The sequence below is a fragment of the Abramis brama genome (assembly GCF_963993115.1).
Source record: "Abramis brama genome assembly, chromosome: 4".
Taxonomy (NCBI): Eukaryota; Metazoa; Chordata; class Actinopteri; order Cypriniformes; family Leuciscidae; genus Abramis; species Abramis brama.
In genome coordinates this window covers 36,631,490-36,650,988 of record NC_139966.1, presented here as the reverse complement: position 1 = coordinate 36,650,988, position 19,499 = coordinate 36,631,490, and the positions used below count along the sequence as shown (strand labels likewise).

The window sequence follows — 19,499 nt, the reverse complement described above, 5'->3', positions numbered from 1 at the left end:
TCAAGTCTTGTCAGAAAGATCTTCTTTTTTTCTTTTTTTTTGCGAGATTAATGCACATGAATGTCACCACAATGTTGTTGGTTTCTTAAGTATGTTTTTCATTAATTTTACCCATAGGGATTTTTAAAAAGTCTTAGTTTAAGGCATGATCCAAGCCAACCAGTTATGAGGTGAATCATAACATTCCAAAAATGTATTTGAAGCAAAAAAGTTTTTGAAAACCGACAAAAAAGGTACAAGATGTTATCAGCCAGAAGTGGAAACTCATCTACTCACTGTCCAGTTTTACAGCCTCATTATTTCTGGCGATTGTATTTAGACTTCAAAATTTGTAAAAGTTCTGTTCATTTTTGAAAATTATCATGATCCAAAAGCCAATGGAAAAATTCTACTGGGTTTTTGTCAAGGGAACCAGGGTGATGCTAACTTCTGGGATAGCCTACAAAAAACACTATATTGCCAAATCATTGAATTCAGGTGTTCCAATCACTTCCATGGCCACAGTTGTATAAAAACAAGCCCCTAGGCACACAGACTGCTTCTACAGACATTTGTGAAAGAATGGGTCATGAGCTCAGTGAATTCAATCATGGTACTGTGATAGGTTGCCACCTGTACAATCGGTCCATTCGTGTAAACTAAATATTCCACGGTCAACTGTTAGTGGTATTATAACAAAGTGGAAGCAATTGGGAACAACAGAAGTCACCAACTTGCTGTAGTCCAGGGTTTCTCAAACTCGGTCCTGGAGGGCCACTGTCCTGCACAGTTTAGCTCCAACCCTGATCAAATACACCTGAGCAAGCTAATCAATGTCTTCAGGATCACTAGAAACTCACAGCTAGGTGTGTTTGATCAGGGTTGGAGCTAAACTGTGCAGGACAGTGGCCCTCCAGGACCAAGTTTGAGAAACCCTGCTGTAGTCAATAGCTACAGACCTCCAAACTTTGTGTGGCCTTCAGATTAGCTCAAGAACTGTGCGTAGAGAGCTTCATGGAATGGGTTTCCATGGCCGAGCAGCTTCATCCAAGCATTACATCACCAAGTGCAATGCAAAGCGTCGGATGCAGTGATGTAAAGTAGTGGAGACGTGTTCTCTGGAGTGACCAATCACGCTTCTCTGTCTGGCAATCTGATGAACGAGTCTGGGTTTGGCGGTTGCCAGGAGAACGGTACTTGCCTGACTGCATTGCGCCAAGTGTAAAGTTTGGTGGAGGGGGATTATGGTGTGGGGTTGTTTTTCAGGGGTTGGGCTTGGGCCCTTAGTTCCAGTGAAAGGAACTCTTAATGCTTCACCAAGACCAAGACATTTTGGACAATTTCATGCTGCCAACTTTGTGGGAACAGTTTGGGGATGGCCCCTTCCTGATCCTCCATGACTGTACACCAGTGCACAAAGCAAGGTCCATAAAGACAAGGATGAGTGAGTTTGGTGTGGAGGAACTTGACTGGCCTGCACAGAGTCCTGACCTCAACCCGATAGAACACCTTCGGGATGAATTAGAGTGGAGAAAGCGAGCCAGGCCTTCTCGTCCAACATCATTGCCTGAGCTCACAAATGCTCTTCTAGAAGAAGGGTCAAAAATTCCCATAAACACACTCCTAAACCTTGTGGAAAGCCTTCCCAGAAGAGTGGAAGCTGTTATAGCTGCAAAGGGTGGGCCAACTCCACATTAAACCGTATGGATTAAGAATGGGATGTCATTAAAGTTCATGTGCATGTAAATGTAAATGCAGACGTCCCAAAACTTTTGGCACTATAGTGTTAGTGTATGTCTGACTTATGAACTGAGATTTCCTTTGAGGCTTGAGTTTCCAAGTTGGGGACATGTCTGTAAGAAAATATGGCAGAAGTAATAGCTATATTTGTTGAAATGAAACAATGGCGTGAGTTTGAAGACGGGGCGAGATCTCTTGGCTCGTGACCCAGAAATTAGGGCACAGGTGTGTTCCGACAGGGATGTGCACAGCAGGGAAAAACAATACTTGATGCAAATAATATGGCATTTTATGGTAATCTATGGTGTTTTGGCACAAATTCATGTGTCACTTGTTAAAAGTTAGTCAAATCAGGTGGATGTAGACATGGACAGGTTGCGTGACATGACCTCATCCTTGAAACCCAAGGATAAACAGTTTGTGCTAACTAAAATTGACTGCCAAGAATATGAAACCATACAGGAACAACAAGGTAATCTATTCTTAATATTTGATTTTAAGGATTTTTGTTTAGTTTTGTACAACAAACAATTGTGGATCACCTAAAAAGAAGGTCCTGAAGTAAAAAAACCCCTCAATTTACAAATATCATATTCAAATTATAGGCATGTACGTTCTCTTCCATTCATTTTCCAGATTCTCATGGCAATCTCACCAAGAAATTATCCAGCACCAATCAAATTTTCTACAATTTTCTAATATTGTACTTAAATCTACAATTGAGATTGTCAGTTCTGCATTGTAGTAATAAGAACGGAATATGCACTGAATCATTATGAAAATAGTCCTCAAAAAGGCTTTTTTTATTCCATTTTATTGCAATTATATATGATTCTGGCCATGTTCGTGAAAGTTTTATCCTCATATTCATACCAAAATGAATCGTATCAAAACGGACCACTCAGGACACTGAAAGGTTGTTTGATCAACTTTATTAGCGGATTGTCTTGGTTTTCATTCAACAAATCAAATTAAACGTCAGGTCTTGCACGTCATCTCGAGTCCTGCAAGATGACTTCACTCTCGGTCGTCACTGAGCCTTGACAAGTGCTTTCTGCTGGAAACACACACACAGTCTGGACAACCATCGCAGTACATTATACAGTCACCTGTCACGAGCCATCAATGACCAGCAGCCACCAGGGCGATGCAAATCAAAAACGTAGCCACATTCAAGTGATTAAAATGGGTTGTGATTGATATCTTTGGATCAGTAGGACAAGTTGGTGGCACAGCATGGGTTTGATTAGGGCGGAAGTGGGCTGTCAAACAGGAGGTGGTGTCAAATATACACGCTTTGACATGAGGCTAATACTACACACGACACAAATACTGTTCACACACAAGAAGAGCAAGCCACAGTTCATAATTCATAACAGCAGAGGCTCTTGGAAGCTCTAAAATTGCATACAAGGATATCATTTCCATGTATATGGGTGGATATCATCAAAACCGTCAAGAAATGTCTGGGTCACATTTCTCTACAATAATTTAAAGGAAAAAAAAAAAAAGTGTGGTAATGAAAAAAAATTTAATAACAATAATAATAATAATAAAAATATATATATTTTTTAAGAACAAAAAGCTTTGGTAAATTCTAATTATGGCATAAAATACCAAATTATTAGATTGTCATCATTTTGACTTCATCTCATTATTATGACTATCTAATAATTTTGTATTTTATTCCATAATTAGGATCCACCTAAGCTTTTTGTTCTTAAAAAAAAAAATCTTTAATTTATTGTATTATTTCTCTTAATTTTTCTTGTCATAATTATGACCTATTACCAGTTTTTGTCATCACTTTGACTTTATCTCATTATTATGACTAAAACTAGCAATAGGTCAATTACGACAAGAAAAATTAAGAGAAATAATACAATAAATTAAAGATTTTTTATTTTTAAGAACAAAAAGTTTGGTGAATCTTAATTATGGAATACAAAATTATTACATACTTAGTCATAATAATGAGAAAGTCAAAATTAAGATGAACAATTCTTAATTATGTTATCTTAATTATAGAATGATTATGATTTTTTTTTTTTACGGGTAATCTTTTAATCTCATAATTTCAACTTTCATATCATAATTATAATTTGCCAAAGCATGACTTTTTTTTCTAATGTGGTAGAATTAAGCTTCCATACAATCTTCCAGTCTATGAAGGACATGCACATTTTGTTTGTAATTGCTACAGAACATGTGTATCCTCTACAGATGCATCATGGGAAACCAACACTCTCAATCACTAGCACAGCTCAAGGAACAACTTTAAAAAAATGCATATTAAAGCAGCTGACATGCACTACGGTGAAAAGCAATTTCTTTGTCTGTCATAAACTCCTTCATCCTTTGATACTGCAAAAACAATAAGATATTTCAGAAGAAATAAGATGTCGGCAGAGGAAACAAACATAGAATTCATTATAAAAGAGGAAACATTCTCGAGGGGAGGGACGCAACCAGAGCGCTACCGTATTTTCATTTACATTCTGTCTGATGAACACTGTATGTACACTGACCCTGCAGTGTTACTCTTGTAGTCCAGCTCAAAAATGCTACATTTACATGCATGAAATGTCCAGAAAACAAAACTGACAGTGGTAAGAGTGGGAAAAGAGTGGGAAAAGAATTAGAGTCGGTCAAACATCTAAGAGGTGTGAAGCGGATTCATACTGATTGGACGTTCTGTTTGAATAATAACAGTAAACGTTGCCTTTAAATAAATAACAGGATGTTAATAATCATGTGTAGATTTGATTTGATGTAGGCTACACTATTTACATGATAGATGTTACTTCATGCTATCTTTTTAAAGGAACGGTTCATCAAAAGCAGAAAATTCTGCAATTCATTCACCCCCATGTTGTTCCAAACCTGTATGACGTTTAGTAAAACACACAAAAAAGAGAGATTTAACAATGTATGTCGTAGCTACTTTTTCCCAAAATAACGTAATCGTAACCAAATAGAACATGACTAGATTGTATATACCGAAGGGAACGTTTACAAGTTCACACGGTTCCGTGAAAACGAACGCTGTATCATGCCATTTATTTATTTACATGGCATGTATTTGCATGCCAGGCCAGTAGTTGGCGATGTCACTTCGTAAAGAAACTCTATGCTCCTACAGACTGAACACGTAATGCGTGTGACGTCACCGCTTTCACAAATTCACGTTTTTGTAGTTTACACAGATGATAACGGTATCGTTTTCAAAAACGTGCACTTTGAAGTCCATTTTCAAAAGTTTGCATTTTCAGGCATTTTGTGTAAATGAACGGCCAAAACGCATACATTTTCCCCCCGTTTTTAGTTGAAAATGGTGTCGTGTGGACGCCCCCTTATTTTTTTTCTGTTTTTGTCATTTTTATTAGTATATATTTTTAAAAGATTTCTATGTAGCCTGAATTTATTTTTATTTCAGTCTTACTTTTAGTAAATACGGTACTTCAACTCATTTACTTCAACTCCTAACTTATTTATAACTTATTCATAACTCAAAACGTAGTTTTTCATCTAATATTTATTTTATTTCAGATTTGTTTTAAATACCAAAAAACATTTTTGATTCTTTTTTAGTTAACAATAACAACATTGCCAAAAACAACAAAATTTGTTTGGAACTTCTTTAGTAAATGATGTCAGAATTTAGATTTTTATTTCTTTTACGAACACAAACCACAACCTTTTTTTGGTATACCATTATCTTTATCGGCTGACCACCTCGCGTGCTTTATATCTAGAAAAAACAGCAAAGGTGCTACCAAGAGGAATGTTTTCATAACCAAAAGTTCACAGTTCCAAGAATTTGACTTTGGAATTCAATTAACGCTACTCTCAAGACCAGCTTGATCGCGGTGGAAGACAAACGCCGACAATTGGAAGCTGTCTCGCACAACAAGAGATATCACCAGCAACTTCAAGGACTTCAAGGGTTGAAAAAAAAAAAAAAAAAAAAAAAAAAGCAATAACAATGCCTAGCTGAAACGGCTAATCCTATCCGAAACAAATCTAATACAGCCTGTATAAAGATGCTGTTGACTCCAGCTCTGTGTTTCCAACGCATCTTCACGAGGATTATCTAGATATAACAGCATGACGTTGTGCTGAGCTGAAGGTGACTCTTCCATTCAAAGAATCTCAATCCTTCATGTTCCAGCTTGAGGTTTCTTAAGTGAATTTATGGAGATCTATATTGCACAGTGAGCGTACGGGTCCTCAAACACCGGCTGCTCTTCGATTCCTCTCGCGAACAGCGTGATCAACTGGCAGTGGACCCTGAGATAGAGAAAGAAAGAAAGAAAAAGTCAAACAAAACGCAACCAATTCACTGGAAAAAAACAACATGATAAAAAGCAGCCCAGGCATATTGGAAATGTGTCCCTGAGGCGGCATTTCCAGCTAAATGTTATTACGTTTACACACTTTGTGACACATTCAATGTGAGTGGTGCTAAAAGCCGGATATGTTTGAACGTAAATCCGGCAATGTTTTATTAAGTTGGTTGTTTGTACATATTGAGGCAGTTTGTGAAAGAATTGGTGTGTGGCGCTAAAAGGTTAATGCTAACCATCCTACCTACACTAAAGCAAACATGAAATAAAAACACATTTGCTGAAGCAACCAGGCCATTTTAGCTTGCTTTGACAAGCCTTTGAGTTTTGAGATTGTGTTTCATGGGACTCGTACCATCGCAAGAGCATTCATTTGGAGCTGGTTATTTGGTACAAATGTGAAAATGCATTAGTTTCTAAATCATTAACCTATGGTAAAAGTATTAATTTGTGTGAAAAGGAATAAAAGTAGTTTGTTTTACTGCCACTAGTGTTCATTTCAACTGGAATATGCAGTGAATTGTGTGTATAGGCACGTTTTGTGAAAATAGGCTAGTCTAGGTTGCTAAAAATTATTTTACAAAACATTTAAGTACAGGGTTTCTGCAGATATTAAGGTAAATAAAAATAAAAAAATTAAGAAAATGTAAGAAATAAATTGAAGGGATTATTATGAATTAAAAATAATAATTTTTTAAGAAGAAACACTTTAAAATTTGAAAATGCATCTTCCAACAGATGCTACTTTTTAATTAATTTTACAAAAAAAAAAAGAAGCTTGAATTGTTTTGCTTAAAACCACTACAATATGGAAATCATTTTTCCTGTACCTTCTGAACAAACTGCAAAAAAGTGATGTTTCCTCAGTATTTCTCCATTTTTCCAGTACAAATATCTAAAGATTGCTAAAACTTCAGCTGTAAAATGACAAAATATGAATTATATTATTTCTGTAAAATTGATCAAAATGAAGTTTATGACTAAAACAAGAACAAATATCCGCAAATGGGCTCAGAAAAATCTGCTTAATTTGATATTTGTTCTTGTTTTAAGCATAAACTGACTTACATTTTATTAAATTTTTCAAGACTTCATTTTACATTTAAACTAAATTTATCTTGATTTAAACATTTAGATATTTGTATTGGAAAAAAGGACAAAAATACTGAGGAAGATATTTATGTTTTGCAATGCATGCAACATTGAATGCCATGACTTTATGAATTTAAGACTTTCTGCTCTGATGTAACACAGGCCTTAATGGGTGTAAGGGCAAATTAAGACTTTAAGACTCGCAGAAACCCTGAAGTATAATGGTTCGTTCAAATCCCAAACTATTTGCAATAGTAAAATTTATGCTTGCTTTAGCAAACACCACTAATACGTTGTGTCCTGGAGTAAAAAGAAGTGCGAGCAAGCGCTGGTAAGCAATAAATGCGTTGTCGTGTTGAGTAAAAAGTTTTGCAGTTAAATGCATGCGCTATTAGGAGGTTCTGGGGCTCTTTAATTTCCTCTAATTCCACTCAATACTCAGGAGGTGAGTTCAGTGCCAGGCGATTGCCTCTTTCGGCCGTGGTATCATCATCAATTATCTCAACAGGTTATTTGCTTACTCATTCGAGAAACAATTACTGAAGCTGAAAATGGAATAAATGAATGGACTTCTATTTTAATTAAAGGAGGTGAGCCTTTAACAGTGAGAGGGCCATTAAATTAGGAGCATTTCATTGCTACGCATTGTTGACACAGAACAATGGGGCGTGAAGGAAATGATGCGTTCGGGCGAGCTGTCATGCTGTATCGAGGAGGAGAACTCCTCCTCAGCAGGCACAATGGAGGGAGTTTTTTAATTTTAATAGCGTCTTTTGCACAGGCTCAGAACACAAAAGTCCATTTATTTACCCTGTTTAGTATGCTAGTGCTGAGACAATCTGGTGCTCATGAGACCTCAACGTTTAAACTAAAGCTTTCACTAATCGACCGTCACTTCAGTGAAGCGTGTTCATTTTGAGTTGGAGGAACATTTTCTAAAAAAAAATAACTGTTCATACATGGTGACATCTCTTAGATTTATGAGGAAGTCTCAGTGTGAGTGGCAGGGACGTCCGCACCCATTCATTACAATGACAATTAGAACTTGCTTGAAGTAATTAGTGCATTAAAAATATAATGGCACACTCTTTCCTTTTTGAAACATGGCACAGTGAAAGAGTTCTCATTTTCACCGCATGCACCTTTTCATTTTTGGTCATTACGCTGTCAGAAAAATTTGTACTTTTAGGGGTAAAGCAGCTTGTCACTTGGGCAGTCCCTTTAAAGGGACAACTTTGTAACTTAAGGGGCTTTCGCACCGGAGGAACCTTTTCATAGTTCCTGGAACTATTGGCGGAAGTACCCGGATTTTGGCGTGTTCGCACCGCAGGAACTAGGAACGATTTTAGTTCTAGGAAGTCCATTTGGAGGAACTAATTTAGCTCCTACTTCAGAGGGTCTAAACCAGCACTATAGGAACTACCAGTGACGTTAGTGTTCGCTGATTGGCCGAACGCACGTGAAACACCAGCACCCGCCATTTAAAAAAAAAAAAGTAATTTAAGCTGAACACACAGATTATATCCTATTTATTTACACCACAAATTAACTCTACGAACATGGAAAACTGATAGATGAGCCTCTTAACCTTTACGCTGAGGAGGAAATCCAACGCAACTTTGAGGGGACCAAGCCAAACATGATTATGTATTTCTGCTCAGCTAGCAACACTAGACATTAACCACACGGCATACGCTAATACCTTTTCATAAACTGTCTACTTTCTATGTATAACAGTTCTATCTAATAACGTATTAGACAGGACTGTTAGACATATTGTAAACGAATGAACACAGAGAAGGCGATCAATAATAATGTGCTCAGGCTATGGCTGGCGTTCTCAGCGCCGTCAAAATAAAACAATCATCACTCATCAACCAGGCTCTTATTAATAGTTGTTTATTCTATGTTCTTTTATACAAGTAAGTAGTTCTTATGTTCAGTTAAATCATTTGTTTGGACGTTTTTTTGGACCCTTGGTTAATTATATTTTGAAATAAATGGCTAGCCTACCTAATCCATTGAATGGCTAGAAGACATTAATACATCTAGAATACGTAACTACGCCTGCTGCACGTGTTTTGAGCATGAGCCGCACACACCTCAAAACTATAATGATGACCTTGCTTAATTGACCATCGATATGTTTTATTGAATACATTATCATCATCTACAATTAATTGCTCGTTGATAAATCGTTAATATGAAGACTGTAGACGTAACATTTATCTTTAGCAACATTGTGAAAGTGAATAGCACATAACAGGCACATAGCGGTGTAACCATAGACTGTATAAAACAATAGATGTAATGTCCATGACGTCACCCGTACGTTTCTGAAGAGCATTTTTGAAGCCCATAGTGGGCGGAGCCGGCCGTAGCCATCTTGGTAGCGCGTCACACCCGGATAAACGAAAATGGGCAAAGAGGTGGGATTAGCTGAGGTGAAGGCTAACAGACAGCAGACAAGCTAGTAGTGACAGCAGAGACAATAGACCTGTCACTCAAGTGGCCACGCCCATAATTATGCAGAACTTTAAGGCTTAATATAATTTAAATGGATGAGTTATAAAAATATTCATGTGAAGAAGGGCAAAATTAGCTATATAGAATAAAACAATTTTTTTTTCAGGCTGTAAACATTTTTTTTCTGCTGTAAAGTTGGACATTTTAACATGCGGGTTCTATGGGATTGACTCTCTTTTGGAGCCTGTTTCTAGCGGCCAGTCGATGAAATGCAGATTAAGTCACTTCCATGTTAGATTCAAGAGAGAGACTGGAAGGTTGCCGCTTGATATAAACAGAGATATCTATCGTTACAGTATGCGTCAGATGACAAAACAAGATTTATCCTTTTAATATACCTATATGCACTACAACGCAAAAATTTATTTTTTTAAAAATCGATCGTCTTCAAAAAATGCTGCCTCAGTGTGGCAAAATGTACAGAAAAAGATGCGTTTCCAAATGTATCTGGATTAGTGTATATGTGCATTAGAGTATATTATGTATCCTTAACGCAAGGTACTAAAAGTGTCACGTGACCCAGTTGTCGTATTTAAACTTAAGGGTTGAGTTCAAGGGGTGTGTCTTGGTAGAATAGAAATGTTATCACTCAAGGGAAGTGTCTGCAGTTCAAACAGTAGAGCATAGCGCTAGCTACACAAGATTATGGGTTCAATTCACATATGCATGAATTCATAAGCAGGTATACTCTGAATGCAACGCTAGTCGCTTTGGATAAAAGTATCTGCCTAAATGTAGACGTAAGAATTGGTGTATCTGGACAGGGGTGTGTCCTACCGGACTTGAATTGCAGTGTATGGAAGGATCTCTCCATCACAGTTCCAGTTGCTCTGGGAAGGCATACAGCCACATGCTCTGTGCTCTCTGCAGATCTGACTGAGGAATCGCTTGCCTCCCGCTCCGCTCTCTCTCTCTCTCAGGTCCACTTCGGAATCACACTCCTGATGTCTGGGGGTGAATCGGAACTGCTTGACCCGGTACACCTCCACAAAAGAGTGATCAAACTGTTCAAAGAAAAAGAGAAGGTCAAGTCAAATATCACTAAACACTACCGTTCAAAAGGTTTTTTTAAGAGAGGGAGAGAATAATACTGTCATTGAGCAAAGACAGATGAAATTGACAAAAAGGGGCATTTCTAATGTTAAAAAAATATTTATATTTCAAATAAATGCTGGCCTTTTGAACTTTGTATTCAAAGAATCTTGAAAAAATATCAAGTATCTACTGTGTTAACTGTATTTTTAATCAAACAAATGCATCCTTGGTGAGCAAAAAAAAGACTTACTTCAAAAACTTTACTGGCCCCAAACTTCTGAAAGATAGTTTAAGTGTTTGACAAGGATTCATTTAACAACTGTGAATGAACATGAAATCTGAAATTTGGTGTATTTTCAAAGGAAATTTGGGATCTGTATACCGTATACTTATTTACAAATGAAAATGTCAAGAATTGTTTCTTTGATGAGAAATAAACTAATATATTGTGTACTCTTACAATCAATGTAATCAATATTTAAGGTCTGTAACATCAGAGCATGGATTTAGGTTAGTTCTATCCTAAATATAAATCTTACTGGTTTTGAAATAAATAAATTACTAGGGGCATTTGAAATGTGGACTGTTACAATGTTCCAATGCTAATGAATTTGGACTTTTCCAAATGTTTGTAATTACTGGGTAAAGATAGTTTTGATAGAGATTGTACTCACAAAAGAGCCATTTCTAGACATTTTAATATTTTAGTAGTTAAGCATAAATAGAAAAAGACTAGACAAATTGCCATGATTTTCAAGGTTCTCCATGACCATGGGAACCCTGCTGTGATAACGTACTTCAAAGAACAAGATTCCCTGCTCTTAATTAAAAATACATATGAATCTATATTAATACAACATGTATAGTAAGCATTTGGTGGACAGCGGGGATACTTTTTTGAAGTGTGTTGGTTAAAGAGTGCCGTTTTTTTTCCCAGGCTTTGATTAAAAAAGGAATGGATTTGCTTTGTCTCTTTCATTAAAACCATAACTCTACTGATTTTTTCTGTTGTAGATAAAGCAGGTACCTGGTCGTCCTTATTGGTGTGCCGCAGCAGGTGGCGCAGGAAGTCGATTCGGGAGCACTTCCTGACGAGGATGAGGTCAGTAGTACCATCTGCAAGGTGTGCTGACGGCGACAGACCTTTAGGACTGCGAGGACACGCACAACTCATGCTGGCGGCATTGATGGCCAAGAACTTTCCCCTGATGACCGTCCACGTGTCCCGAGACTCTGAAATACAACAACATCATGTGAGACTTCTAGTATAGTAAGCAGCTTTTGGGGGTAACGCATTACAAGTAATGCAAGTTAAGTAATCAGATTACTTTTTTCAAGTAACTAGTAAAGTAACACATTACTTTTAAATTTACAACAACATATCGGAGTTACTTTTTCAAATGAGTAACGCAGGTTTTCCCATTTATTGACTGGCATCTCTCCAGTCTCCATGTTGAGAGGAATCGTGAGTAAGGGCAGAGGCGCTGTGTTTGTGTGAACATGATGGTTTTTGTAGTTCTAGACTAAAATGCGAGCATGAATTTACTCATCACACTTGCACAAAAACAGATTCAGTATTCCTCAATATGGGGAAGAATCAGTGAAATGCAAACCCAGAATATTACGCAAACCTGCAATAATGAAATATGTCAAATAATACAAATATACTTTATGTATTTAATCTCACTTTATTAACCAATGTCTTTGCTGCTGACCTTCAATGATCCCATTTAACCATACCAATAAGCAAAAATGACTTTAGATAAAGATCACATGTGCGTTTAATTTGTTTGTTTTTATTGCTGAAGTAAGAGTGTTGAACTTTCTTCTCTTGTGTCTGCACAGCTGAAAGGTTTATTTGAGAAACGCCCTCTACTGTACAGGAGTAAATTTGCATTTCTGTCAGCCTGAGGCTTATTCAATTCACTTTTGAGGTTAAAGGGCCTTAACATTTGGCAAAAACATATTTGTTACTAAAAAACAAACAAGGAAGCCCAGCCCAGGTGAGAAAAAGTAATGCAAAAGTAACATAACACATGACTTTACATAAAAGGTTTACTTTAAGGGAGTATGGCAATATTGTAACAGATTACCTTTAAAAGTAACTTTCCCCAACATTGATAGTAAGTGTATTCTCTGACCATCTGGATAATGAATGAATTTCTATTATTTGGATTAAAAAAACAAACTAAATAAAATCCCCCAATATTTTCAGATTTTCCAAGACTGTGGATGGCTAAGCAACAACCCAGAACACCCTGAAATCTCAGAACACACTAGCGATAGTTTTCCACAGGCAAATCACTCATATTTTAAATAGGAAAAATGAAAAAGAAAGTAAGGTGACTGTAAATCTCAAGGTATGTATAGCTGTGACACTGGCTCACTGATGAAGGGCCCTTGACTCTCTTTGTCCTGTTTACATCATTCGTCCCACAAGAATCTATTTATGCCATGCGGTCTAAAAGCATTCAGGAAATCATCACGCACAAATGCCAATTTGGGACTGTGAGGGCAGAGAGTGTGTCTCTGTAAACAGCACTTATCAGTGCTCAGGGTAAACACACAGAATGCTGGGTAACGGAGGTGCCAGTTGTTTGGAGGCTGCTGTGAGGCAGAGATAATATGCTGTGTGTGTACGTGTGCACTCTCTAAATGATCAGCCGGGCGGCAGCTTGAACCATTTGGCCTAATGTTCACAAACAGCGTGCCAGTCGAGCCGACAGATGGGGGCATTACAAATCACGGCTGAAAATGCACTTTGTTGGCCTGTACTGTGGGTGGGCGCATTTACCACAGAGCAGATATGAGACTTCCTGTCAATGCCCGAGCTCAGTTAAACATTGGCATAGAGAGTATTCCCAAACGCTGCTCACCAGCATCAGAAACACTGTCTTCATCTTTGCTGACCAGTCTGTCAGACGAGGTTTGCCGACAGATACTACACCTGCAAGTCAAACAGAAAGAGGTGTTGCCAACAGAGAAGAACAAAATATATGTTTTATATATATATATATATATATATATATAAAACCATTTTTGTAGTGTGTTTGTATTCACATACATATCGAAGGAACATCAATTTAACCAAACATCAATTATAGCCAATTATATCCAAAATGTTTAACACACACAAGTACATTTCTATTTTAAAATAATCAAGTCATGGTTTAACAATATAAGTAGGAACAATGATATTTAGTCCTTATTTTAAAATATTTAGACTATTTAGGGATCAGCCTTTTTTTTAAATACTTTTATTCAGCAAAGACTCATTATATTGATCAAAAATGACAGTATAGACATTGTGATGTAGTTAGATTGTTAGATACAGATAAGATACAAAATAAAATGTATCTCGGTTTCCAACATTGATAAAAACAATACATGTTTCTTGAGCATCTAATCAGCATATTAGATTGATTTCTGAAGGATCATGTGACACTGAAGACTGGAGTAATGCTGAAAATTAATCAGCGCAAGAGACTTCTTAAAAAACATTTTCTCCAAACTGTAGTGTATAATTATCACCAAGCCCTAGTTTACAATAACATCAGATGATCAGCCTTTGACATGTTTTGTCAATCAGTCATGACTAATTTTACATGTTCTGTCATGTTGTGTTCATGTTTGCTCCCTGACTCATATTAATGGGATCGTATTATGACTAAGCAAAAGACACAGTACATCATTTACCCAGACAGACACTGCATTTTGTCTCTTGGAGTTCCCAAGTTTCCTTCAGCGGGTAAGAAGGACACGGTTCCCTCATAGTAGCGATGTGACAGAAACGTTTTAACACCTGTGGGAGAATAAAAAAATTCCATTGCAAATTGCAGACAGACAAGAAATGCCTATTTCAGTCTTGAGAGATTTTCCTGCGTACCTGAGATATCGTAACGGGCCGGGCCCATCCAGCGCTTCCTCTCGCTGTCTGCCAGCACGTCTCCGTAGAACCCGTAACCCAACAGTGACACAGAGTAACGCAGGAAGCTGTCTTCATTGTGCACTGAGCAGATGTCCATTGGCTGAGAATCACCTGTGGTAAAAGTCAGGAAGGATTTCAGGAAACACAAACTGATGACCTCTGTAAAATTAGACCTCTGTCTCTCCAAAAATATATTAATAATTATTTTCAACCTGGTGTAATGCTTTGTTTGGTAAGAAGTCTCTTATGCTCAATCAAGGCTTCATTTATTTGATTAAAAACAACAACAACAACAACATAATATTGTGAAATATGATTACAATTTAAAACAGCTGTTTTATATTTTAATATATAGTAAAGTGTAATTTATTCCTGTGATCAAAGCTGAATTTTCAGCATCATTACTCCAGTCGTCAGTGTCACATGATCCTTCAGAAATCATTCTAATATGATGATTTGATGCTCAAAAAACATTTCTCATTATTATCAATGTTGAAAACAGTATTTACATTTTTATTTCAGGATTCTTTGATGAATAGAAAGTTCAAAAGAACAGCATTTATCTGAAATAGAAAGCTTTTGTAACATTAAACACTACATATATTAAAATATATTAAAATAGAAAACAATTATTTTAAATTGTCATAATATTTAACAATATTACTGTTTTTTTTGTTTTTTTTTAATCAAATAAATGCAGCCTTGGTGAGCAGAAGAGACTTCTTTTTAAAAACATTACAAATCTTACGGATCCAAAAAAAAAAATATATATTCAATTAATATGATAATTAAACATTTCCCCCAAATAATGATAACAAAGGACATTATTATTTTAAAGTATTTATATTATTATAATATTTTCTATTAAAAAAAATAAATCACTGAATCAGTGCTTGAAATCAGTTTGAAGTCACAAGCCAAGGGAAGATGTGCTCTAAAAAAAAAAAAAAAACCTTAAATCAATGACTTATTATTATTAAGAAAAATATTATCATCTCTTTTCATTTGGAACTTGGTGGACACGAACTGAAAAAAAAAAGAAAAAAAAAATGTATTTACAAATGATTGACAAGTTGGTCACTTGAGTTAAAAACATAATAGCAGAATCTCTACTAGTTGACACATTTCTAGCCTTGCATAACTTGTCATTCTGCTCAGCCCTAACTGTCAAATGTGCTATATATACTATATATATCATAGGCAGATATGGAGATGCCCACTTACCCACAACAATGTGAAGTGCTGAGGTGACAGGGTCATTTGAGCCAGCTGTGGCGTAGCATACACAGTCAGTCGAACCTGTTTCAAAAAACACATTTCATGGGTCAGGGGTTCAGAAATGGCTTAAATCTATCCTCTCATAATTCACTCTGAAGGTTAACGTATGAAAATCACACTTTCTTTTTCAATTTCAGAGGCATACGGGGGCAGCCGCAATCTAACCTTCAATTGTGAACGCTAACCAAACATCACAAGCCAATGGAGGTTTTGCTCTATTCAGCCCTTGTGAGAATAAAGTTTTGCGATCTTGAAATGATTGTAGCTGAAGCATTGCAGGACACTGTTATATAGAGAGATGAGATTTCAGATGAGTTCAGCCCTCTTTCTATCTCTTATATACCGGTCTGTTAATCTAATTCCTCTTCCTCAAATTGCTTATATATAACAATGAGGTTGAAGGTTTAAAAACACACAGACTGCAAACGTGCCGGACTAATTAATTCACATTTCCACTGTTGTTTTCACGAAGGGGACAACAATAAAATAAACAGTTTTTGGATCAATATATATCATGATAAAACAATACCGTGGTGGTACCATTACACAGTGATAGTATTAGATACCATGGTACTTTGATATATAACATGGTACTGAACAATTAGCATATTCATATACCATGCTATTTATATTGTACTTTAAATAATATTGTTGTACTACTAAAAAAATAAACAAAATAAAGTAAAATAAAATAAATTGTAGAATTTAAATTAAACGTTTGATTTTTAATTAATAATTTTATTACAATTAAATCAAGAAAATGTCCATGGTATTATATGCATTAAGTGTTATAAAAACACAGTAAAACCTTGGTATTATAATATTACATATTCAAAAATATATTAATATTAAATGCTCATGTAATTGAAATTAAATAATTAAAATAAACAAATGATCAAATGTAATCACTTAATAACATTTTTAAAAAGATACTAAATTATTTAAACAATCAAATCAAGAAAATGTCACATGGAAAATGTAACATGGAATTATATGTATTCAATTATATTAAACATTATAAAAACTTGGTATTACCCATATATATATATATATATATATATATATATATATATATATATATATATATATATATATATATATATATATATATATATATATATATATATATATATATATATATATATATATATATATACACACACACACACACACACAACTCAACATGTCAAAAACGGCATTAGTAAATGTAAAAAACTAAAAATCCCATAGTAACAACTTGGTACATGGTAAAATCATGGTACACATAAAAAAGAAACGGGGTATTTCCATGCTAGATGGCCAAATAACGTTATTAACATGATAAATGATGATGCTTTCATCTATTAGACATTGAAGTCAAAGGTGTGTCTCAAATTCCCCTGTTGTTCAGATCAGTTGTCACCAGTGCAAGATAAAGGACCAGGAGATGTTCTTGGAAGCTGTCACTTGTCCTTGCGTGTCTGGACAACGTGAGATAAGGCCATAAATAGACAGAATTACACACGCTGATAACGTGACTGGTAACAACATGGACTCTTAAGGGTTCGACATTGTCAGGTTTATATGGCAAACAGTAATATCAGAAAACACGATTCGATAGGCCACAGTCATTAAGATATCAATTGCTGTCAGAGCTTTTGTAAAGGCGTCTACTTATTCTTCTTGTGCTCGTTGAGGCTGGTCATTTATTAATAATGTCTGGAGTCAGTGAGATTTTTTGGGGAAAGTGTGTATATAGTCAACATTTCTGATCCACATAGGATACATGAAATGCTGTCTTAGGGCCCGTTTACTTCTGGTCATAGCTATCTGTTCTTGAAAAGACCAGGTGTAAATACCCTCTGAAATGCATTCGAGAGGGATTTAAATCTGATCGCTCAAACCACTTCAGGAGTAGGTTTGAGACGCATTCCAGGTGAAACTGGACAAGTTTAAATGCATCTGGTTGTTGAAGCCACATATGTAAAATTTCCTCCTTTCAAAATGGTAAAAACATTAAAGGTCTGAGAGTGTGTCCTGAGTATCTCTTCAGCATGCCGACGCGAAAACTGTGTAAAAAGGTCCTTAGGGTGTCAATCAGGATACATTAAAACTAGGGATGCACGATATTAAAATTTTGCCCGATACCGATAACCGATAATTCTTTATATTGGAAAGCCGATAAATTTAAATCCAAATTTTTATATAATTTTTGAGAGCCTGATTACAAAATCAAAAGATTCATCATGTCCCAATCACACAATTATAACGATGTTCTCAATATATTTTTATGCAGATTATATGACAGACTTGCGCTGCACATGTTGCACTTATAGTAACTCTATTTTCCTTTTTGAAGTGATTCCAATCATATTTCAAGCAATTCAAAACCATCATGGCGAACAGTGCGCATCTGAAGAGTCTCAGCTGAAGGAAATAATCCATTATTTATTGGCTTTAATATATTGGCCAAATTTTCTTTGCAGGCCGATAAAAATTAACATAATCGGCCGATACCGATATGATGGCCGATATAGCGTGAATCCCTAATTAAAACGTGAGAACTAGATGGAAGATGCAGGAAAAAAGATATTTACATAGTCCCATGCTTAAAAAAAAATAGTGCACACAGAATGCAACGACATGTTTTGTGTGAATGGCTCACTAGAATTTATCTAAAAATGCCCTTGTATCAGGAGTGCACCTATGGTGTGGAAACATGCTCTCTAGGCAGCTCACTAGGTTTTGAAAGAGAGCTATAATCTCCCGCCGTTCTCCTCCAGTATGCAGCTGTGTCCATGAGCAGGTGTAAAACTTACAATGACTTGGAAATATCTCAAAACAAAATGTAATAGAACCGTGAGCAACAGATATTTCCAGGAACACTGCCAAAGAAGTGATGTGCACGAAAAAGCAATGAAATTCATGCTGAAAAACTGTCCTGGCTGCACAGACTCTGAGATTTGTGACTGTAGACAGGTGATTCCCAGTCCTGGAGCATCACCAACAGTGCACATTTTGGATGCCTCTTTAATATAGCGCACCGGATTAAACCCATCAGCTTGTTAAAAGAGTGCTCATGAACTGAATTGGGTGTCGAATAAGGGACAGGCACAGGCATGTGTTGGGTACGTGCTCCAGTACCAGGATTGTGAAACTCTGCTGTAGACTAACCTGAAGGAATGATGCCGATGCGAAGTCCACATGGAACAAGGGTCTCCTCCATGGAGTTCTCGTCTACACCTGCATCTCGCTGCATACGGGAGACGAGGCCATGCATAATTTCGCTGAACATGCCATCTCCTCCTACACACACCACACTGCAGAGAAAAACACTGATTTGTTTAAAACAACAGTATCTGTATTGAAAGATAGGGTGCTTAGGGGCTTTAGCACCGGGTAGTTCTAGGAACTAGCCACCAGGATGGTTCCCCAAGAACTAATGGTTCCCTTAGGAACATCTGGTTGCATTCGCCCCGCCAGTAGGAACTCTGAAGTGACGTGAGCCGTGCTTGTTGTTGTGACCTTTATTTTTACAGCGCTAAGAACGCATTCTCAGTGTTCATTATTTTTCGATCTGTCTAACAGTCCTTTCA

The 19,499-nt window shown here is 36.4% G+C and overlaps 1 protein-coding gene across 1 annotated transcript in view; it reads right to left on the bottom strand.

Annotated features, from left to right (window-relative positions):
- Positions 1–3,770: 3,770 nt before the first annotated feature.
- Positions 3,771–19,499, bottom strand: part of cerk (ceramide kinase) — a 29,593-nt gene continuing 13,864 nt past the window's right edge. Inside the window, exons 6-13 of the mRNA XM_084111325.1 lie at positions 19,078–19,223; positions 15,871–15,945; positions 14,605–14,757; positions 14,415–14,520; positions 13,595–13,665; positions 11,746–11,951; positions 10,461–10,687; positions 3,771–6,009 (exon numbers count right to left, since the gene is read on the bottom strand). Coding sequence (XP_083967451.1) covers positions 5,922–6,009; positions 10,461–10,687; positions 11,746–11,951; positions 13,595–13,665; positions 14,415–14,520; positions 14,605–14,757; positions 15,871–15,945; positions 19,078–19,223 — 1,072 coding nt within the window. The 3' untranslated portion in view covers positions 3,771–5,921. The remainder of the gene's footprint in view (positions 6,010–10,460; positions 10,688–11,745; positions 11,952–13,594; positions 13,666–14,414; positions 14,521–14,604; positions 14,758–15,870; positions 15,946–19,077; positions 19,224–19,499) is intronic.